We start from the raw sequence: 23,137 nt of genomic DNA, 5'->3' as shown, positions 1-23,137 counted from the left end.
GCTGCAGCGCTCCATATGTCCAGCCATCCCTCCCTCTTACCCTCACTGAGTCCGACCCTGAGGTTCTTAACCTCCTCCACTAGTGCCAGCAGAGGGGACAAGCTGAGAGCCACGGCCTCAGATCTGGAGGTGCTGACTCTCATCCCACAGCGTCACACTCAGCCTCAAACCGTCCCAATGCAGGGCACGCCCTGACCACCCTCGTTATGGAAACCACAAATCAAGTTTATTCTCTCACTGTGGCGATAGTGGCGCCGCCCCTAGCGGTCGCCTGCGCCGGCGCTCCTGTTACTCTTTTACTTTTTAGTATTTTTTTTCCCTTTTTTATCATAATGTCCGCCAAAAAAACATCGACAGTTACCTCATACGACCGCGATGCACTCATGGTTATAAAAATTTCCCTAAACAAACAACTTTGGGACTTTTTATCCGTGGGAGCAGAGTGGCCGGCGGAAATCCTACGCGCGAATGAGGACCCAACCTTACCGTCCACCTCTGCCAAGCATCCTTCTTGCTAACGTCCAGTCCCTGGAGAACAAGATGGATGAACTTCGAGCGAGGATTCAATTCCAGCGAGACACGAGGAACTGTTGCGTCCTCTGCCTGACGGAAACATGGCTGAACCCACTGGTGCCGGATGAAGCCATACGTCCAGCCGAGGCCTTCTCCGTGTTCCGCGGCGACAGAACGGGAGAGTCGGGGAAATCCAAAGGTGGAGGCGTCTGCCTAATGGTAAACAACCGCTGGTGTAACGCCAACAACACCAAATTCCTCTCCCACTCCTGCTCGCCGAACCTGGAACAGCTGACCATACTATGCCATCCATTTTATCTCCCCCGGGAATTTAGCACGGTCATCCTTACAGCCGTTTATATCCCACCGCAAGCGGACACCGACGCAGCTCTGTCGGTTCTGTACGATGTGTTGTGCGGATTTCAGAACAGACATCCTGACGCGGCTGTGGTGGTGACTGGGGACTTTAACAGGGCCAACCTTAAAAAAGTTCTGCCTAATTTCCACCAACACATCACGTGTGCCACCAGGGGAGACAGAACTTTGGACCATTGTTATATACCTTACAAGAACGGATACAAGACCGTCTCGCTCCCTGCTTTCGGGAAATCAGATCACGCCGCGATCTTGCTGCTTCCTGTTTACAGGCCTCTGATCGCGCGGGATCTGGTGATGACGAGGGAAGTGAAGCGGTGGACGGACCAATCGGAGGCTGCGCTTCAGGACGCTCTGACTGACGTAGACTGGGACAGTTTCCAATCAAGTTCAAGTGACGTCAGCGAGTTTACGGAGGTTGTAGTAAGTTTTGTAACTACGCTAGCGGATAATATCGTTCCCACGGTGAAAGTTTGGATATTTCCAAACCAGAAACCATGGGTTGATAAATCCATCCGCTGCGCTCTGAATGCTCGCACGGCCGCTTACGAGGGTCTTGTATCTGGTAATATGGACAATTACAAAGCGGCGTTGTACAATCTGCGGAGGGCGGTTAGGGACGCCAAACGGACGTACAGGGAGACCGTGGAGCTACAGATGGAGCGGGGGGACACAAGACGCTTGTGGCAGGGGCTGCGAACAATAACAAACTACAAGAGCAGCTCCTCCCCAGCCACGAGTGTGGACGCCTCCCTGGCCAACCAACTGAACTCCTTTTATGCGCGGTTCGAGTCTGGCAGCAACACCGCTAGCTCGCCGGCAAATTGGAGTTACACCGCTGGGGACGAGCGCGCACTCTCAGTGTCCGTGCACGAGGTCAGGAGGGCTTTGATGCGGGTGAACACCAAGAAAGTTGCGGGCCCAGATGGCATATCTGGGCGAGTACTGAAGGCCTGTGCTTACCAGCTAGCTCCGGTGTTCACTACAATATTCAACATCTCCCTGGCTGAATCAGTGGTCCTGTCCTGTTTCAAGAGGTCCACCGTCGTTCCTGTCCCGAAGATCGCCTCTCCAACCTGCCTGAATGACTACCGTCCGGTGGCCCTCACCTCGGTGGTCATGAAGTGTTTCGAGAGGCTGATTAAGGATTACATCTGCGCCTCCCTCCCCCGCACCTTGGACCCGTTGCAGTTCGCGTACCGGCAGAACAGATCCACGGATGACGCGGTCTCCCAGGTACTGCACACCACGCTCACGCACCTGGATGGCCAGAAGGGGGCCCACCAGACTGGCTGTCAAGCTGATGGAGCTCGGATTGAATGGTCCGCTGTGCGCCTGGATCCTGGACTTCCTCACAGCCCGCCCCCAGGTGGTCAAGGTGGGGAAGTACATGTCAAGCTCCCTCACCCTGAATACAGGATCCCCCGAGGGCTGCGTCCTCAGCCCCCTACTGTACTCCCTGTACACACATGACTGTGTGGCCAGGTCCAGCTCCAACACCATCATCAAGTTTGCTGACGACACCGTGGTCGTGGGCCTGATCACCGACTGCGATGAGAAGGCCTACCGCGAGGAGGTGGCTGACCTGTCACTCTGGTGCCAGGACAACAGCCTCCACCTGAACGTCAGCAAAACCAAGGAGCTGATTGTGGACTTTAGGCGTGGATCACAATCGAGGACGCACGCGCCCTTGTGGATTAATGGGACTTCTGTCGATAGGGTGAGCAGCTTCAGATATCTGGGAGTCCACATCACACAGGACTTAACATGGACTGTACACACAGACACTCTGGTGAGAAAGGCGAGGCAGCGTCTCTACCACCTCAGGCAGCTGAGGAAATTCCGAGTCTCGGTGAGGATCCTCAAGTCTTTCTACTCTGGAGCAGTGGAGAGCATCCTGACAGGCAACATCACTGCCTGGTTTGGGAACTGTACTGCCCAGGACAGGTGGCCCTGCAGAGGGTGGTGCGTTCAGCTGAACGTACCACTGGAACTACCCTCCCCCCCTTGCAGGAGTTATACACCAGGAGGTGTAGTAGCAGAGCCCGCAGGATCATGAAGGATCCTCATCACCCCAACAACGGACTGTTTCAGCTGCTGCGGTCAGGCAAGCGCCTCTGCAGTCACACAGCGAGAACAGAGAGACTGAGACGGAGTTTTTTCCCACAAGCCATTAGAACTGTCAATGCTGACCTCACCAGGGGTCCTAACTGAGCCATGCACTAGGCTCCACTACCTACTGTACTGTATGTAGCATACTGTACCGCATACTGTGTCACTGTTCAGGGTTGTTCGTGATGCCGTATTGCTGCGGCGTACTGTTGTATACTGTGCTGTATTATCCCAAACACTACCTCACTCTATTCACATTCACATGCCACTTTAATGCACATATCTGTATATACATAGGCATATTCCTTCTATCTATTCCATTTTATTTCATTTTATTTTTATTGTATTTTATTCTATATATTTTTATCTTATTCTATAAGTATTCAACTTACTGTATTACGTTTTAGGAGTCAATTAGTCGGTCTATTAGAAAGGAATTTTTTACTTTTATTTTTTTTCCTAGGACATATTGTGTGCTATCACCGGGTGCGTTGCATTACATTTCACTGCATATATGTATGAAAGTATGTATATGTATGTGACAAATAAAAATCTTGAAACTTGAATCTTGAATGCTCATTTTCATTCTCTCTGGGTGTGGGTGGTGGTGTGAGATTGTTTCTCTTGGTGAACTTTACTCTCTTTTTTATCATTATTTTGTCATTGTTCTTCATGTTTTTGATGTATTCATACCTGTGTAAGTGAAGTTGTTTACCTTGGGTTTGTGTTTTTCTTATCAACCTTAGTTTTTCCCGTTAACGTTGCTAGCGACCGGGCAGAGATGGATGCCTGACGCCGGGTGGTGAGAAGCTGAAGTGAATAGTCTCTGTGGAGGAATGTGGTTTGGCTATAGGAGATTGGTTACGACTCCTTAGTGTGGATGAGGGAGCAGCGTGGATGAGGGGAGCAGCGTTGTGGGATGGTGGTTCGTGATACTTTGAAGAAAGTAATGATTTTCAATCTCACCCCATCTGTAAGCAGCGACATGTTGAAAAAGAGTCACAATACAGTTGCTCTATTTCTTTCTATGATTCTGAAAAACAGCGTTAAACTGAATCTGGCTCTGAAAGTGAGAATAGATTTTGATGACACCATTTTCACCGCTTAAAACGTAATAATATGAAGTGTTTCAAATGCCGACAGGAGGGTCATTTCATCACTTCTGCCTCAGGTCGGGGGGTGAATCACCTTCCTCGCAGAGTGCAGCCTTTTAGGGACACTCTGCTCCTTGGCCACAGAGCCAGTGCTTCCAGTGCTAAGCTTTCCTGAGTCCGCTGGGGTTTTTAAATGATCTGATGTCATTGGGGTTTTTTTTTATAATCAACAAGATGTTGACACGATGGAGGAGATTGTAAATGAGTCCAACTCCCTGTATTCTGCGAGGGTCAATTGGGGGAAAAGTTAAGCTTTAGGTTTTAGAGACCTCAAGTTTCCTGGGGGTTGGTATGGAAGAAGGGCGTGATAAGATATCCAGGGGTGTTTGTTAGAAGTCATTAATTTCGAAACAAGAATCGGGAAAATGTTTTAGAAATAGTCGAAGGGAAGGACAAAATCAGCAGGATCAAACCTGCACTTGTAAAACAGCTGTGGAGCTTGCTGGGCCCGACGTAGACAATGCAGCAAGTCACACGGGGGTCAAATCACCTCAACTCATCACCACATGATGGACAACTGGAGATGCTAGAGTTGCTTTCACACATGCACTGCAACCCTGAAACTTTCTGGGTTGACCCGGACTGTACCCAGCCAGCACCCTAGTACAAAGTCTGTGTAATGTCCGACTGAGCGCTATGTGTGAACAGCGCAGGTGATTGTCCAGATCATTCACAGCGAGCGAGTGGGCGTGTCACGTGTTGATGACGTCTCTATCATGCGCTAGTTATTTACCATTGTACAGATTTTGGTGCACGGAGCGTAGCTGCTTCCTACTCCTTTCTGCTTTCCTTTATATTCCTTTCCACTATCTTGTTTATATTACGTCCAAATACATGGAGTATTAACGCAAACAAGTCTGCAGCCTCGTCCACCATCTTGGAAGTGCTAAAACTCTGCAGTGTCATTGCGCCACGTCCTCCCTCCTGCACGCTCTACCCAGGCTCCACTCCTTGTCTTAACCAAACAGAATATTTTCAGGTGGTGTGAACGGGTGTGACACAAACAATCTCCTGTTGTGTGCTACATGTGTGAAAGGGAAACTCGGACAATGTCAAGAGTTTTGTCAAGAAAATGTCAAGCCTTTTATTTTTGGTTTTAAATATCAGAAAACATGCAAGCAAACATGTCAATTGTTACATTTTATAATTGGGATATTCATGTAAGCTGAAAAAGAACAATTGAAAACACCCTGAATGTAGATAAGGGAGATGGTGTTTGGGAGTTGGTGTTAGGGAAGGTTAGGGAGGTGGTGTTAAGGTGGGTTAGGAAGTGAGGGTTAGGGAGGTGGTTTTCTGTTAAAAATCGAAATCTCTCTCTCTGCTGCAGTGCATGCTGGGAGTTAGTGTTTGAGCTGCTGAATGACTTTGGGACCTTTTGCAATGTTTCTTTCTTCTCTTCAACTGTTTCTTGAACAGGTCAGAGGAGTTGAATTCATTTAAAGTTGTGAGACACTGAGACATGGTTTCCCTCCAGGCTCTATCCATCAGGCATGGAGTGAGATCCCAGTGAAGCCCCAATCAGTGTAGAGCAGGTTCTCCTGGCTGTGGGGGACATTTCTTACGGGTCGAGGATGAACAAGGCTGTTTTGGTGTTTTTGAATGAGGAATGCTCTGGACATGATCTCATTGCAGAGGGAGTAACATTGGACGGTCAGTGTGTGGGGGTCTCATCGCTGTTTGTACCGTCCACATGGATCACTGTGTCAGGCGTGGCCCAGTTTATGCCCAGCGGAATGTTGGAACTGGAGCTATCGCCATTTGGACAGATGGCGAGTGGCTTTAAAAATGTTGGTCTTGGATATAAATATGCCAGGCTGCAACATGTTCACTCTATGTAGACAGGTGTTCATGCACCTGAACCACCCAGTGCAAACTTTACAACTCTCTTTTGAAGTGAAGCATGAAAATAGCTACTACTTAGTTAATGCAAGTGTGGGTAGTATGAAATGTTTCCAGTGGGGTGATGTGGGGTGTAAACAGCTGTTTTGCCCACATAAGCAGTAGACAGATAGTGCCGGGTCTGGACAATAGACTGCAGGTGGTGCTGCAGGTCAGAACTCACAGCCTGGACAGCAGAATGTGGAGAACCTGCCCCCTGAAGATGAAACAATGAAAAGCAACAACAATGAAAAGCAGCAATCTAGTGGAGGAGGAAAGTAGTGAACAGCCAGACCTAAGGGGGGCATGGCAGCCAGACAGCTGATACCCAGAAGAACAGAAACACTGGAAACAAAGAACACACTGATGAGGATGATTCTCTTTCACAGTTTTCTGATGTTGGGTCTCAAGATGATCAACAACAATTCTATTCGATACAGGACATAAATTATTTCTTACATTCAATATGGCAGACATACTGTAGAAGTTTTTCCCTGATATGGATTGACTTATAACTTCCATCATTCCAATTAGAAATCAGGTTGGGAATGATAAACTAAGTCAGCAGAAAAGATTCCACTTGAAAAAACACTTACTTAGTTGAGGGAAAACTAGAGGAATCCTACAGAGATGTAGAATGGGTGAAACACAAAGGGTTTTTCTACTGCTTTGGTTTCAATGTCTTTTCGTCTTTCTCTGAATGGAGAGATTCAAAGGAGGGACTTTAAACATCCATGGAGGCAGGGATGGGGGGAGGAGGGGCTTTAAACATCCATGGAGGGAGGGATGGGGGGAGGAGGGACTTTAAACATCCATGGAGGGAGGGATGGGGGGGAGGAGGGACTGTAAAACATCCATGGAGGGAGGGATGGTGGGAGGAGGGACTTTAAACATCCATGATGGCAGAGATAGGGGGAGGGGGGACTTTAAACATCCATGATGGCAGAGATAGGGGGAGGAGGGACTTTAAACATCCATGCAGGGAGGGATGGGGGGAGGAGGGACTTTAAACTGGCCCAGTTCTCCAGATAATGAGGTAGATTGGGGAACAGGCTGGAGAGGAACATATCTCCTAAGTCTTGGCACCAATCTGAGTACGGGCGTGGCTGTTCTGTTCTCTCAGCGGTAAGTGTTAGGGCTAACGCTAACCCTAACCCTGCATTTGAAATCTCAGCATGTGAAGTACAGCAGGGAGGGTCCAAGTAATACAGGCAACAGTTATAAATCTTCATAAATGTATATGCACACAACACTGGGTGAGAACTTTTCACAAATTAAATGACATTCAAACAGCTCAACAGCACCTCCCTAGTGGAAGAGATTGGAATTGTACTACGCATTTCACAAGTGACGGAAATGGAGAGGCGCCTCATCCACACTCAACCTCTTATTGAGCAGCATGATTGGCGGACATGATCTGACAGATACATGGAGGAAAGTAAATCCAACCGTTTAACAATATCCATGGGTAAAGGTTACAGCGGGCACTGTAAGTACAGCAAGACTGGACAGGATTTACATAAATAACAACTTCTCAAATCCACCATAACACCTGTGGCTTTTTCAGATCACCACTTAGTGACAGTGATATCTCCTTACTTTTACATCTGACACACAGTCCTTATTGGCATTCTAATGCCAGCATTAGAATGCCATACTTTTTTGCTTTCTGGGAGGAATTGGTGGGAAATTGGGAAAGTGCAATTCAAAATGTTTTGCCGGTAACACACAACATACATAACAGCAATGGAGTAAGACGCAATAGAGAAGTTAGAACAAGAAACTAGAATAATGGAGGAGAAAATGACAAGTGGAAATGACGATACCACCAATAAGAAAGTAAAAGAAGAGAAGGCCTTAGGTTCCTTTCTTCAAGAAAAAGCAAAAGGCGCTGTGATTAGAGGTTGTATCTCTATCCTCAGGGATATTGATGCCCCAACAACCTTATTTCTTAAATTTGGAACGAAAAACAAGGGAACAGAACCTGATGATGCACCTGAGGTGTTACAGTGAATTTTTATACCGACCTTTTCAGCTCTGGGAACTGTGACACTGCGTGGGTTGAGGTGATACTGGAAGGAACTTCCTGACCCGGCTGTAGCACACAGCTTCACTGGACTCCACATCTCCTATCATGAGATGTCTGCTGTAGTCCAGCAGCTGACTGATGGCTGGTCCCCTGGAATCGATGTAATTCTGGGGAATCTTGGGTTTGGATTTATATGAAGTTTTTAACTCTGGAACTCTGCCACTAAGCTGAACTTTGCCACAAAAGGGCAGTGCCATCACTGCTGCCTGAAGAAGTAGACCTTGGCATGCTGAAAAAGGCCTGTCTCATTGTTATGTGCTGACTACAATATCTTATCAAAATGTCTTTCAAATAGACTTAAAGATTTAATCGAAACTATATTACACTGTAGTCTGACATACTGTGTACCTGAACGAACAATAATCGACAATTTGTTTTAAATGCAAGATGTTATGGACTCATCAAAAACACAAGAAATGGATGTAGGTCTGTTAACTCTTGACCAAGAGAAAGCTTTCGATAGAGTTGATCATAATCACCTGTTCAGAACCCTAGAGGCTTTCGGTGTTGTTAAGAATTTCATGGGTCAAGCTTTTGTACTCAGGAGCCTCAGTTATGTTAAATGTGTGGGGTGGACTCCATAGAGCGATTGGACAAGGCTGTTCTCTATCAGGACAGTTCTACACCTTTGCCATAGAACCTCTTCTTTCCAAGCTCAGGCATAGTTTGACAGGTCTGTCAAAGTGTCGAACACAAGATTCTATTTATCTTTCTGCATATGCTGATGATCTCACTGTTATTTTTAGAAGGCAGGAAAGCATCAACGCCCTTGCACAGAATCTGGAGCTATATTTAAAAAAAAAAAAAAAAGAAAGTTGTCCACAGTCGTCCTATAGGGGGAGAGCTTTGGTTGTGGACAAACCTGATTGCTGCCATGTTCTGGCATTGTTTTACTGTTTTGGAACCACCGGATGCACTCGTGAAGGAAATCCAAAAGAGACTGGTTAACTTGTTCTGGGGATATGACTGGACCAGACCTTCAGTACTGTTCCGACCAGCGGTGGAAGGAGGCCATTGACTGGTTGATGTCCGCAGCCGTGTCAAAGTTTTTCGTTTACAGACGGCACAACGGTTTCTCTACCACAGGAACCAGGTGTGGAGAGTGATGGCATGCTTGATGTTACAGAAGTAAAAAACATGGGCTACAATAAGCACCTCTTTCTTCTTAAATTGGATGGGATTGACATATCAGAGACAACTCCTTTTCATTGGTCAGTTTGAAAAGCAGAGTGACACAGTTCAAAACCAGTCAGTGTGCAGGGAGTTTTAACTAGAGCTGGACTGGCAAAGCTGGCCAACTTAAGATCTGGAGGACAGTGGAAAACCGCCTGCACTTTAGGTGGAGAGACTGGTATTAAACCAAGTCGGTTTCTACATAGAATGCTTGAAGCGGTCTCATGCACAGTTACTGGACACTTCAGGAAGCAATGAGGATAGATGCTGTTGTGGACGCGGCAGTGATGCAACCTGTCTTTCCTTCATTGACCATCTGTGCTGCAGTTGAGGAGCAGGAATAAGAGGATGGAATAATTATCTTATTTCATACACCACAACTACAAAATTTCTCTGACACGTCAAAAAGGGCTCTGTACTACATCAGTGTTCTGAACAAACAGTCTCTTGCAGGAGTACTAGAGTCAAAGTGGTCAGGGGTGCCTGCACCAGGCTCATCCCCCAGAGGCAGCTGGAGGTTCCTGTACAAGCCTCCGATAGAGAAGCGCACTGTGGATCTCCAGTGGAAGATTGTGCACGGGGCTATGGCTACAAACGGCACGGTAGTTAACTTTAATACACTAGAAGTGAGGCGATATAGTCTAGTGAGTGGTCCGGCCCAGTAGTGGCACGGTGGCGCAGTGCATTGCACTGCTGCCTCACAGCAAGAAGGTCCTGGGTTCGATTCCCGCCTGGGGCGCTGTTGGCACCGTGCTCCGGTGGGTTATCTCCCAAACAGGAGCCTTTCTGTGTGGAGTTTGCATGTTCTCCCCGTGCTCACATGGGGTTTCCTCCACCTCACGTCAGTAAGGACCCCCCTCAAAAACATGCACCCATCATGGTCTGACCAGCGATGGACACTTATCACCTGGTCCCCGGGCGCGTCCACGTACGCTGCCCACTGCTCCTGGCTGTGCCCCCGGAGGAAGGACAAGCCAGGATGGGTCAAAAGCAGAGGAGCCATTTCACCGGCACCATCAAGCATGTGCATGTGTGTGGGTGTGCAAGCATGTGTTGTGGAGTGTCGTGTGACAATTAAAAAGACTGTTTCTTCTTTTCTTCTGTTTCTTCAAACAGACATGTGGCCCCTGGAGACCCCAGTGTAGGGAACGCCTGTCTTTCCTGCCTAGCTGAAGCATTTCTGGTTGAGGTGTCCTAGACTGAGAGAAATAACTTATCTTTTACAACAACTGATTATTGAGCTTGTAGAGAGGCTAGACCAGGGGTGTCCAAACTTATTTCACTGAGGGCCACATACAGGAAAAAATGCGAAGGGCTGGGCCACTCTCTAGACTATATCGCCTCACTTCTAGTGTATTAAAGTTAGCAAAATCAATCAAATGTAGGTAAATAAAGCTTGATAATTGAATATGCTTCAAGAAAAAAAACAGCCTACATCACAGCTTTCCATTAATGAGTTTTCATTCATTTTGTTACAAAAAAGGTTGGCAGCACATTCTCAAAACAGCTGCCCCAGATTGCTTCTCAGTCAGAATGCTGATCCCCCTTTACAGCTCTGTATAAAGGGGGGGAAATAAGGGGAAATAGGGGATTGGTATGTCTCAAGCTTGTTATGCAAATAAGTTATTGGGCTTGTTAACACATCAACTAACGTTTGTTAGAAAATGTTATCAACTTTAATTGACTGGATTTATTAAGTCATTGGGCTTATTAACACATGAATACTGTGTAATATATTTGTAACTCACCTATAATGGGAACAGCGTTGCACTCAGTGGGAGCAGTGATGCTGCACTTTGGACTGAAGGATGGCTGGCAGGTCAGGAGTAAGTTTGGCGGTTGAGATGCAAAGAACATCAGAGAGATGGGTAACATTGAAGTTGCGTAGTTGTGTCTCAAAGACACAGCTTCAAAAATATCTGTACCTGTTGCTGTGCCCTTTAAGACTCCTAAGATGAAGCAGCTCCTCCGTAATGCAAAAGTTATCAACTCCCCACAAAAAAAATGAACAGCTGTGCAGTGACCGTGGCATCTGCGCTCTCATCACATGCAATCAAGTAAAAATCAAAAGCACAAGCTTTATCTGACACTTGATGTTTTAAGTGAGCTGACAAGTCTTCAATTCACCGCACAACTGTGTTTCTGGACATGCTAACGTTGTCAAATTCTCGTTCTTTGATTGCTCTTGTTCTGTGGAGAAGCTGCCTTGTTCAATAAAGCAGCACCACCTAGTGTTCAAACTAAGAAGTACAAAACAGTCAAGCACAAACTTCATGTGTGGGCCATATTCCATTATATTTTTAGAATTTGCTGCGTGCCACTTAAAAATGAACCACAGACCGCACTTGGCCCACAGGCCATAGTTTGGACACCTCTGGGCTAGACCAAATGGTTTTTATCTTTGGTCGAAAATACAGTTCAACTGGACATAGATATGTTAGTCTGCATAACTTCATAACAGGTCAGGCAAAAAAGAGCATCTGGCCAAAACATGAAAAGTACAAAATGGGACGGGATCAATTGATCCTCAGCTGAAGTTCAGAGTACTTGTTGCAGCTCGCCTAGAGTTTGTACAAAATGGTCTCAGATTTGGATGGTTTTGTAGAAATTATGGGACTGGGAGGTGTGTAATGCACCATAGTCAGAGAATCACTGATTTCATTTGTTTGATGGCATGTGCAATAATGTTTAATGTTAATAGTGCTGTATGTACAATAACATTTATGCAACATTTATGATGAAGAGACAGGTGTGGACGCTGGGGGGCCGGGGTGAGTACCTATTGCATTATTTATTTATTGGATTGTCTTGATGCTCTGTTTTAACTAATACATTTGGCCAAAAGATGATTGGTTAAAGGTCTCTCTCTCTCTCTTCAAAGGGGCTTTATTGGCATGGGAAACAGTCGTTTACATTGCCAAAGGAAGTGTCAAATTAAACAAATAAAACAAATGTAAATGTGCAAACATGCAAGAAAAGTGAATTTCAAATAACTTAAAGTAGAATATAAAAATGTATAGTTGCAGTTCAATAAAAAGTAAATGGTAAATATAAGTGTAGTAAGTAAATGTGAACGCTGCAAATTATTCTTTTGTTATCAAAAATATTTGTTGTGTATGTACAGTAAGTGTGTCTATGTACAGAGGCTAGGTTGCTGGACAGTCTTTATGCTGCTTGTATTCCGTTGGACGCCCTTTTCCGCTCATAGCAGCTCACAAATCTTGCTGCTGAATTTGTACAGTCCTGTATTTCTCCTAGCTGATAAGGACGTTTGTTGTAATTGGGCATGTTTTTCAAGTCCTTTTGGGTGATTGTAATCAGTGGGGAGTATGTGTCTCTGATGTCTTGGTACAGTTGGCAGGTGGTGAGAGTGCAGCTGGGTTTCCCCCTCCTGCTGGGGGCAGTGGTTACAGTCTTTCCTCTTTGGGTTGCCAGGTCTGGGTTACCAGTTTGCCTGTGGCCGCCTCTCTCCAGGGCAAGGCTGTGTTCACTGAGTCTCTACATCCTCAAACTTTTACCACTGTGGTATATTTTTAGCCCATTTCTAAAATGGCAACTGGAATTACAAAAAGGAAAGTTGACAACGAGGGCCGCCGTTTCCAGGACAAGTGGAAATCTGAGTATTTTTTCACTGACATGCAAAACAACTGCGTGTGCTTAATTTGTCAAGAGACTCTGGCTGTTTTCAAGGAATTCGCTGCAGAGTGCTCTAATGCCCTCGCCAGTTCATTGATGTAGATGTTGAAGAGGGTGGGGCTCAAGCTACATCCTTGTCTGACCCCCCGGCTTTAGGGAGAGAAGTCTGTTTTTTGTCGATCTTCACAGAGCACTTGATGTTTGTGTACATGGAGTTTATGATGTCGTTGGTTTTTCCCCCGCACCACTTTGTTAAAGTTGATACAGCAGAGCCTCGTGCCAGATAGAATCAAAGGCTTTTTTGATTGATTGGTTTGATCTCTCTCTCTCTCTCTCTCTCTCTCTCTCTCTCTCTCTCTCTCTCTCTCTCTCTCTCTCAGACAGCCCTCAGGTATGAGGATGGAGAAATGGATGATCTGTCTCCTCCCATCCGCAAGGAGAGACGCAAGGCCAGCAGCAACGAACAGGAGTCAAGAAGAACCAGCCGCTTCTCCAATCAGAACCCGATGGACCTTCCCTCTGAAGTGTCTGCTCCTAGTAGGGAGAGCCCTCCCTCCTCCACGGGGAGCCCTGCCCCCAGCAGAGGAAGCCCTCCCTCCTCACTGCCTGGCCACAGTCGCGGGAGCCCTCCCTCCAGCAGGGGGAGCCCTCCCTCCTCACTGCCTGGCCACAGTAGTGGGAGCCCTGCCCCCAGCAGGGGGAGCCCTCCCTCCCCAGTGCCTGGCCATAGTCGCGGGAGCCCTCCCTCCAGCAGGGGGAGCCCTCCCTCCCCAGTGCCTGGCCACAGTAGGAGGAGCAGCTCCCCTCAGCTGCCCCCTGGGACGACCAACGGCACTGCAGCCTCAGAGCCCTCCAGCCCGTAAGCTCAGTCTTTACATGTCTTAGTAACTCTGAAGGAACAAACAGAAGCTTGTTTAGTTAAAACGTATTTTAGCTTTCTAACCTCTGACTTAGACACATTAAGCAGTTTATTTTGCGGGTAGTGGAGCGTCCTGGGACATATGAATAATTATTAAAATTATTGATTACTTTGTTCATAAAATTTGTAAAGCACATCTTAATATTTTGGGTCTGAAAAAGGGAGGATTCTGGGTAATATGGCCTGCTTCCTGTTAATAACTGTTTCATGATAATTTACTGATGATATTAATCAGTATCAGTACTGATCGCGTGCTGTCTGTCGCTCTGATTAACGACTGTAAACTGTGTGTGTGCGTGTGCGTGTGCGCGTGCGTGCGTAGTTTGGACTCCCAGGCGCCAGGACAGAAACACTTCAGGTAAAAACTCACGTTTATTTGAAACTGTTTGAAGCTGAACAAATTAAATTTACATTTATTCACTGAACAGACCCTGAGAAGAGAGACTAGAACCAATCAGAGCAGATCCTGTTCCTAAATGCAACCAGATACAAGAGCAAGATGCTGGAAGGAATGAGAATACAATTGTTTACTTTTTTTAAAGTAAAGTTTGAAAAACCAACAAAAGAAAAAAAGAATTCATCCCTCTCTCAATTCCAATTCAATCAAATGCTTTACTTTATTGGCATGACAAGCATTCTTACATTGCCAAACCATAACAAAACAACAGTTGAAACTATTATGTTAAAATAATGGACAAGACAAAAGAATGGAGTAAAGTTGAAGAACAGGTCCCTCCTTCTCTAACAGGCTCTATGCATTTCTGCCTCTTCGCCTCAAATGTAGGACATCGCTCGGCGACCAATTTAAACTCATGTAAATTTTAGAACTGTATTAAATGTAGTGTTGTAGTCGTCTCTGGTGTCCTGGTATTTGTGGCAGCTGGAGAGGAAGTGCAGGTCTGTCTCCAGTGGGAGCATGGCCCGGCATCTCTGGGTTGCCAGGTCTGATGGTTGCAGATGGTTTTTTTTGGGTGGAATTCTTGGAAGGATGATGATAATAATTTACAAAGTACTGCAAACGGTGAAATGCACTGCCAACTGTGCTGCCACGCAAATAGCATCTCGGTGCTCTTGTGCTATTTGCGCATATTTAAATGAAGTATAACATTATTATTATTATTTATTTTCTTGTTATTACTGTCACAGTATCTGAAGTTAGTGGAACAGGCAGCAGTCTGTGGGTTTTCAAAACCCTCTCCAAAAGAACTTTGAATCATTTATTGTACAAGAAAGGCATTACAAACATTGACAAATATGGTTCTATAATTCCTATAAAACTCAGAAGATATCGAAAAAACAACTTAAGTTATAGGTAAATAGCGATAAAGTGGTCAAAACTGGCATTGAACCAGAGATGGCATCGAACCCCAAGCCCATGGACAGCTCCGCAGGCCGCAGCCGTTCGGTTGCAGCGACCTGGAACTTGGTAAAGTAAAATACACTACTCACAAAAAGTTAGGGATATTTGGCTTTCGGGTGAAATTTATGGAAAATGTAAAAAGTTTACGCTACATTGATATATCATCATGAAAGTAGGGCATTTAAGTAGACGCATGCAATGGTGATTTCCTCATCTCAAACGATTTATTGAAACAAAAGCCAACAACAGTGGTGGGTTTACTACAACAACAAATGTCAATGTCTCAATAACTTGTCATGTGACCTTGATCATCAATTACAGCTTGACAACGACATCTCATGCTGCTCACAAGTCGACTTATTGTCTGCTGAGGCCTGGCCCCCCCTTCTTGAAGGGTGGTCCTCAGGTCATTGAGGTTCTCGGGTACAGAGTTACGAGCCTCTACATGCTGACTCAGCTGATCCCATAGGTTTTCTATGGGATCCATTCCCTAATGATGCCACCTCCATGAGATAGAGCATTGTCGTCCATGAAGATGAAATGAGGCCTGTGTTGTTCATGCAGGGGCACAATGACTGGATGAATGATGTCATTCAGGTAGTATGGGCTTGTGACTGTACCATTCACAAAGTGTAAGGCAGTTCTGTATTGACTACACACACCTGCCCACACTGTAACACCACCACCACCACCAAAGGCTCGTCTGGTGACAACAGTGGCTGATGCATAGCGCTCTCCTTGACATCTCCAACATTGTTGGCGGCCATCATTTCTGCTCAATGTGAATCGACTTTCATCAGAGAACAGCACTGAGGCCCACTGGTCCCTTATCCAGCCTAAATGCTCCCTGGGCCGTGCAAGACGATGATGCCTGTGCCTGGTGGGTGGTCAGGTACCCTTGCAGGTCGTCTAGCACGCAGACCAGGCTGATGTAAACGGTTTTGAATGGTCTGACGTGACACTTGGTGCCTCTCACCTCCCTAAAATGTGCCTGGAGTTGAGTGGCATTATCATCTGGTTCTGCAGGGCACTGTTCACAATGAAGCGGTCATCAGTGTGGGATGTGGCCAAAGGACGTCCACTTCTATCCCTTTCTGTGACTCTTCCAGTCTCTGTATCTCTGTTGCAACCTGCTGATGACACTCTGTGACACTCTAAGCTCAAGGGCACTTCCCTCTGAGAACATCCTGTTTGAAGGCTCGCAATGGCGAGGTGCTGTTGATCAGTTGTTAGGTGTCGTCTTGGTCTCATGATGTCAACATGTGAACAGCATGATGAAGAGGACTGTTTAAATACCAATTCTAATTGAACCAGGAAATGTATTGGTGGATTCATGGATCAAACACCTGTTGTGAATTTTGCCGTTCAGCTCCTTGTAAGAGAACAGCAAGTTGTGCAAAAAGTACTGAAACATTGAACAGTTGGACATGTGCATTCAAAAGTTTAGAGAAGGTCAAATTCAATTCACCTGTGAAGGTTATAGTGCATTTTAGGTTCATCCTGAAATTTTACCCGAAAGCCCAATATCCCTAACTTTTTGTGAGTAGTGTATATGAAATGAGCTGTCATCATTTCTACAATTTAAGATTTAGATTCAGTGAGAACTAGAATTTCTTAAGAATATCTAAATATATTCACATTTTATTCATGTAATAAATGAACTGTGGGAAGAGTTTTATTATAGATTTACTCATACTATTTAAATGATTTAAAGTCACTGCACATGAACCTAGAAATACAAAGTAAAAGCCAAGACTCCCCAAACCCCGGGTTCCTCCGCATCCACATTTTACATTTTCATTAAACACTTTAAATCAAAATTACTACTGTCTGACAATTATTTCATACGTATTCTATTGATGTACGACTGATAATTAGTAAAGCAAGTAAGTGTGGAGCAGTGGTGTAAATGTGTAAAGACTCTCCACTGACGCACGCATTATTTCCTTTGCCACTTGGATCATTGTGATCAGACACAAAACAGCACAAATCGCACTCAGTAGAAACTCTGTAAGGAAGTCAATGAGATGCTGCAGAAACCCTTCCCCACAAAACTGCTCCCACTGATGCCTCGCTAGTTGTTGGGGCGGAGTTTGTCTCCATCTTGGATCAGGGTGTGATGGGTCCTGGGCTCTAGATGTCAGCGAAGTGTCCCGCACTCAGGATGAGGTTGAAAGCTTTTACTATGACCGATCTTAAACTGGTGTCTGTGTTTTTTACATTCCATTTGATATTCTGTCTGCTCCACTAGTTCTTTCATTTGGTGTCTGCTGCCTTTTTGTCTTGAATTGTTCTTTCCACAGATGTGTTTTTCAAAATGTCTCCATTTTGGATCGGGAGATCTGTTTGGGCTTTTTTATTCAGTGCATTCCAATTATCCCAGAACGGATTGAGTTGATTGATTTTCTGATGGTTTCTAATTGATTTTGTGTAAACTTCTCTTTCTCCATTCTGAGTGTGTTCTTCTACTGTTTCAATGCGTCAGGTCCTGCTTTTCTGCTTTTTTGCTTTTCTGTGTTTCTCATTGGGTGTTTTTCTCAGGTTTTTCCTCATGTTACATTTACATTTACATTGTCATTTAGCAGACGCTTTTATCCAAAGCGACTTACAAGGGAGAATAACATTCAAGCTACACTGCGACAGAGATTAGTGTAACAACAACATTAGTGTAACAATAAATACGCAAGGTGGTGCTAAGTAATTGTAGGTTAGGACAGGAGGTACTCACTGAAGAGCTGGGTCTTCAAGTGCTTCTTAAAGACAGAGAGGGAGGTCCCCGCTCTGGTCATTTTTGGCAGCTCGTTCCACCAACGTGGAACTACAAATGAGAATAGCCTGGATTGCCGTGGCTGTATGGCCGGCAGAGCCGGGCGACACTCATTAGACGAGCGCAGCATCCGGGGGGCAACATGTGCTCTTACAAGAGCATTTAAGTAGGCGGGAGCATTCCCAGCAATCACTCTGTAGGCCAGCATAAGAGACTTGAACTTGATGCGGGCGGCTACACGTAACCAGTGGAGCTCGATGAGCAGCGGAGTGACATGTGCCCTCTTTGGCTGGTTGAACACCAGTCGCGCCGCCGCATTCTGTATCATCTGTAGTGGCTTCACCGCACAGGCCGGCGAGCCTGTTAAGAGGGCGTTGCAGTAGTCGAGACGGGACATCACCAAGATTTGTACCAGCAGTTGAGTGGCATATTGGGTCAGGTACGGCCTGACTTTTGACTTTTGACTTTTGACTTTTGACTTTGACTACTCAACGGATGTTGAGTAGTGCGAAGCGGCAGGACCGGGAGACGGCGGCAACATGGTCCGAGAATGTCAGTTGGTCATCAATAATGACACCAAGATTCCTTGCAGCCTTGGTAGGAACAAGAGATAGAGTCGATTTTAATATCAATGTTGTGATAAATACCTTGTTTGGCCGGGAAGACCAGCAGTTCCGTTTTCGCCAGATTTAGTTGAAGATGATAATCCTTCATCCATGTGAATATGTCAGCGAGACAATCCGAGATCCGCGTCGAGACAGTAGGGTCGTCGGGCGGGAAGGACAGATAGAGTTGAGTATCATCCGCATAGCAGTGATATGAAAAGCCATGTGATCTGAAAAAGGGAGGATTCTGGGTAATATGGCCTGCTTCCTGTTAATAACTGTTTCATGATAATTTACTGATGATATTAATCAGTATCAGTACTGATCGCGTGCTGTCTGTCGCTCTGATTAACGACTGTAAACTGTGTGTGTGCGTGTGCGTGTGCGCGTGCGTGCGTAGTTTGGACTCCCAGGCGCCAGGACAGAAACACTTCAGGTAAAAACTCACGTTTATTTGAAACTGTTTGAAGCTGAACAAATTAAATTTACATTTATTCACTGAACAGACCCTGAGAAGAGAGACTAGAACCAATCAGAGCAGATCCTGTTCCTAAATGCAACCAGATACAAGAGCAAGATGCTGGAAGGAATGAGAATACAATTGTTTACTTTTTTTAAAGTAAAGTTTGAAAAACCAACAAAAGAAAAAAAGAATTCATCCCTCTCTCAATTCCAATTCAATCAAATGCTTTACTTTATTGGCATGACAAGCATTCTTACATTGCCAAACCATAACAAAACAACAGTTGAAACTATTATGTTAAAATAATGGACAAGACAAAAGAATGGAGTAAAGTTGAAGAACAGGTCCCTCCTTCTCTAACAGGCTCTATGCATTTCTGCCTCTTCGCCTCAAATGTAGGACATCGCTCGGCGACCAATTTAAACTCATGTAAATTTTAGAACTGTATTAAATGTAGTGTTGTAGTCGTCTCTGGTGTCCTGGTATTTGTGGCAGCTGGAGAGGAAGTGCAGGTCTGTCTCCAGTGGGAGCATGGCCCGGCATCTCTGGGTTGCCAGGTCTGATGGTTGCAGATGGTTTTTTTTGGGTGGAATTCTTGGAAGGATGATGATAATAATTTACAAAGTACTGCAAACGGTGAAATGCACTGCCAACTGTGCTGCCACGCAAATAGCATCTCGGTGCTCTTGTGCTATTTGCGCATATTTAAATGAAGTATAACATTATTATTATTATTTATTTTCTTGTTATTACTGTCACAGTATCTGAAGTTAGTGGAACAGGCAGCAGTCTGTGGGTTTTCAAAACCCTCTCCAAAAGAACTTTGAATCATTTATTGTACAAGAAAGGCATTACAAACATTGACAAATATGGTTCTATAATTCCTATAAAACTCAGAAGATATCGAAAAAACAACTTAAGTTATAGGTAAATAGCGATAAAGTGGTCAAAACTGGCATTGAACCAGAGATGGCATCGAACCCCAAGCCCATGGACAGCTCCGCAGGCCGCAGCCGTTCGGTTGCAGCGACCTGGAACTTGGTAAAGTAAAATACACTACTCACAAAAAGTTAGGGATATTTGGCTTTCGGGTGAAATTTATGGAAAATGTAAAAAGTTTACGCTACATTGATATATCATCATGAAAGTAGGGCATTTAAGTAGACGCATGCAATGGTGATTTCCTCATCTCAAACGATTTATTGAAACAAAAGCCAACAACAGTGGTGGGTTTACTACAACAACAAATGTCAATGTCTCAATAACTTGTCATGTGACCTTGATCATCAATTACAGCTTGACAACGACATCTCATGCTGCTCACAAGTCGACTTATTGTCTGCTGAGGCCTGGCCCCCCCTTCTTGAAGGGTGGTCCTCAGGTCATTGAGGTTCTCGGGTACAGAGTTACGAGCCTCTACATGCTGACTCAGCTGATCCCATAGGTTTTCTATGGGATCCATTCCCTAATGATGCCACCTCCATGAGATAGAGCATTGTCGTCCATGAAGATGAAATGAGGCCTGTGTTGTTCATGCAGGGGCACAATGACTGGATGAATGATGTCATTCAGGTAGTATGGGCTTGTGACTGTACCATTCACAAAGTGTAAGGCAGTTCTGTATTGACTACACACACCTGCCCACACTGTAACACCACCACCACCACCAAAGGCTCGTCTGGTGACAACAGTGGCTGATGCATAGCGCTCTCCTTGACATCTCCAACATTGTTGGCGGCCATCATTTCTGCTCAATGTGAATCGACTTTCATCAGAGAACAGCACTGAGGCCCACTGGTCCCTTATCCAGCCTAAATGCTCCCTGGGCCGTGCAAGACGATGATGCCTGTGCCTGGTGGGTGGTCAGGTACCCTTGCAGGTCGTCTAGCACGCAGACCAGGCTGATGTAAACGGTTTTGAATGGTCTGACGTGACACTTGGTGCCTCTCACCTCCCTAAAATGTGCCTGGAGTTGAGTGGCATTATCATCTGGTTCTGCAGGGCACTGTTCACAATGAAGCGGTCATCAGTGTGGGATGTGGCCAAAGGACGTCCACTTCTATCCCTTTCTGTGACTCTTCCAGTCTCTGTATCTCTGTTGCAACCTGCTGATGACACTCTGTGACACTCTAAGCTCAAGGGCACTTCCCTCTGAGAACATCCTGTTTGAAGGCTCGCAATGGCGAGGTGCTGTTGATCAGTTGTTAGGTGTCGTCTTGGTCTCATGATGTCAACATGTGAACAGCATGATGAAGAGGACTGTTTAAATACCAATTCTAATTGAACCAGGAAATGTATTGGTGGATTCATGGATCAAACACCTGTTGTGAATTTTGCCGTTCAGCTCCTTGTAAGAGAACAGCAAGTTGTGCAAAAAGTACTGAAACATTGAACAGTTGGACATGTGCATTCAAAAGTTTAGAGAAGGTCAAATTCAATTCACCTGTGAAGGTTATAGTGCATTTTAGGTTCATCCTGAAATTTTACCCGAAAGCCCAATATCCCTAACTTTTTGTGAGTAGTGTATATGAAATGAGCTGTCATCATTTCTACAATTTAAGATTTAGATTCAGTGAGAACTAGAATTTCTTAAGAATATCTAAATATATTCACATTTTATTCATGTAATAAATGAACTGTGGGAAGAGTTTTATTATAGATTTACTCATACTATTTAAATGATTTAAAGTCACTGCACATGAACCTAGAAATACAAAGTAAAAGCCAAGACTCCCCAAACCCCGGGTTCCTCCGCATCCACATTTTACATTTTCATTAAACACTTTAAATCAAAATTACTACTGTCTGACAATTATTTCATACGTATTCTATTGATGTACGACTGATAATTAGTAAAGCAAGTAAGTGTGGAGCAGTGGTGTAAATGTGTAAAGACTCTCCACTGACGCACGCATTATTTCCTTTGCCACTTGGATCATTGTGATCAGACACAAAACAGCACAAATCGCACTCAGTAGAAACTCTGTAAGGAAGTCAATGAGATGCTGCAGAAACCCTTCCCCACAAAACTGCTCCCACTGATGCCTCGCTAGTTGTTGGGGCGGAGTTTGTCTCCATCTTGGATCAGGGTGTGATGGGTCCTGGGCTCTAGATGTCAGCGAAGTGTCCCGCACTCAGGATGAGGTTGAAAGCTTTTACTATGACCGATCTTAAACTGGTGTCTGTGTTTTTTACATTCCATTTGATATTCTGTCTGCTCCACTAGTTCTTTCATTTGGTGTCTGCTGCCTTTTTGTCTTGAATTGTTCTTTCCACAGATGTGTTTTTCAAAATGTCTCCATTTTGGATCGGGAGATCTGTTTGGGCTTTTTTATTCAGTGCATTCCAATTATCCCAGAACGGATTGAGTTGATTGATTTTCTGATGGTTTCTAATTGATTTTGTGTAAACTTCTCTTTCTCCATTCTGAGTGTGTTCTTCTACTGTTTCAATGCGTCAGGTCCTGCTTTTCTGCTTTTTTGCTTTTCTGTGTTTCTCATTGGGTGTTTTTCTCAGGTTTTTCCTCATGTTACATTTACATTTACATTGTCATTTAGCAGACGCTTTTATCCAAAGCGACTTACAAGGGAGAATAACATTCAAGCTACACTGCGACAGAGATTAGTGTAACAACAACATTAGTGTAACAATAAATACGCAAGGTGGTGCTAAGTAATTGTAGGTTAGGACAGGAGGTACTCACTGAAGAGCTGGGTCTTCAAGTGCTTCTTAAAGACAGAGAGGGAGGTCCCCGCTCTGGTCATTTTTGGCAGCTCGTTCCACCAACGTGGAACTACAAATGAGAATAGCCTGGATTGCCGTGGCTGTATGGCCGGCAGAGCCGGGCGACACTCATTAGACGAGCGCAGCATCCGGGGGGCAACATGTGCTCTTACAAGAGCATTTAAGTAGGCGGGAGCATTCCCAGCAATCACTCTGTAGGCCAGCATAAGAGACTTGAACTTGATGCGGGCGGCTACACGTAACCAGTGGAGCTCGATGAGCAGCGGAGTGACATGTGCCCTCTTTGGCTGGTTGAACACCAGTCGCGCCGCCGCATTCTGTATCATCTGTAGTGGCTTCACCGCACAGG

General features: G+C 45.2%; 1 protein-coding gene across 7 annotated transcripts in view; it reads left to right on the top strand.

The window, feature by feature from the left end:
* Nucleotides 1-23,137, top strand: part of fhod1 (formin homology 2 domain containing 1) — a 56,248-nt gene that overhangs the window by 14,436 nt on the left and 18,675 nt on the right. For 3 of the 7 annotated variants that reach the window (XM_079997589.1, XM_079997591.1, XM_079997585.1), the window contains exons 10-11: nt 13,311-13,789; nt 18,982-19,017. In XM_079997589.1, the coding sequence (XP_079853715.1) occupies nt 13,311-13,789; nt 18,982-19,017 (515 nt within the window). Of the gene's footprint in view, nt 1-13,310; nt 13,790-14,171; nt 14,208-18,981; nt 19,018-23,137 lie in introns of all 7 variants that reach the window. The other 4 variants (XM_079997588.1, XM_079997586.1, XM_079997587.1 and 1 more) reach the window with 3 other exon arrangements.

Source organism: Zeus faber, assembly GCF_960531495.2.
Source record: "Zeus faber genome assembly, chromosome: 3".
Classification (NCBI taxonomy): domain Eukaryota; kingdom Metazoa; phylum Chordata; class Actinopteri; order Zeiformes; family Zeidae; genus Zeus; species Zeus faber.
This window is presented reverse-complemented; position numbering and strand designations above follow the sequence as displayed.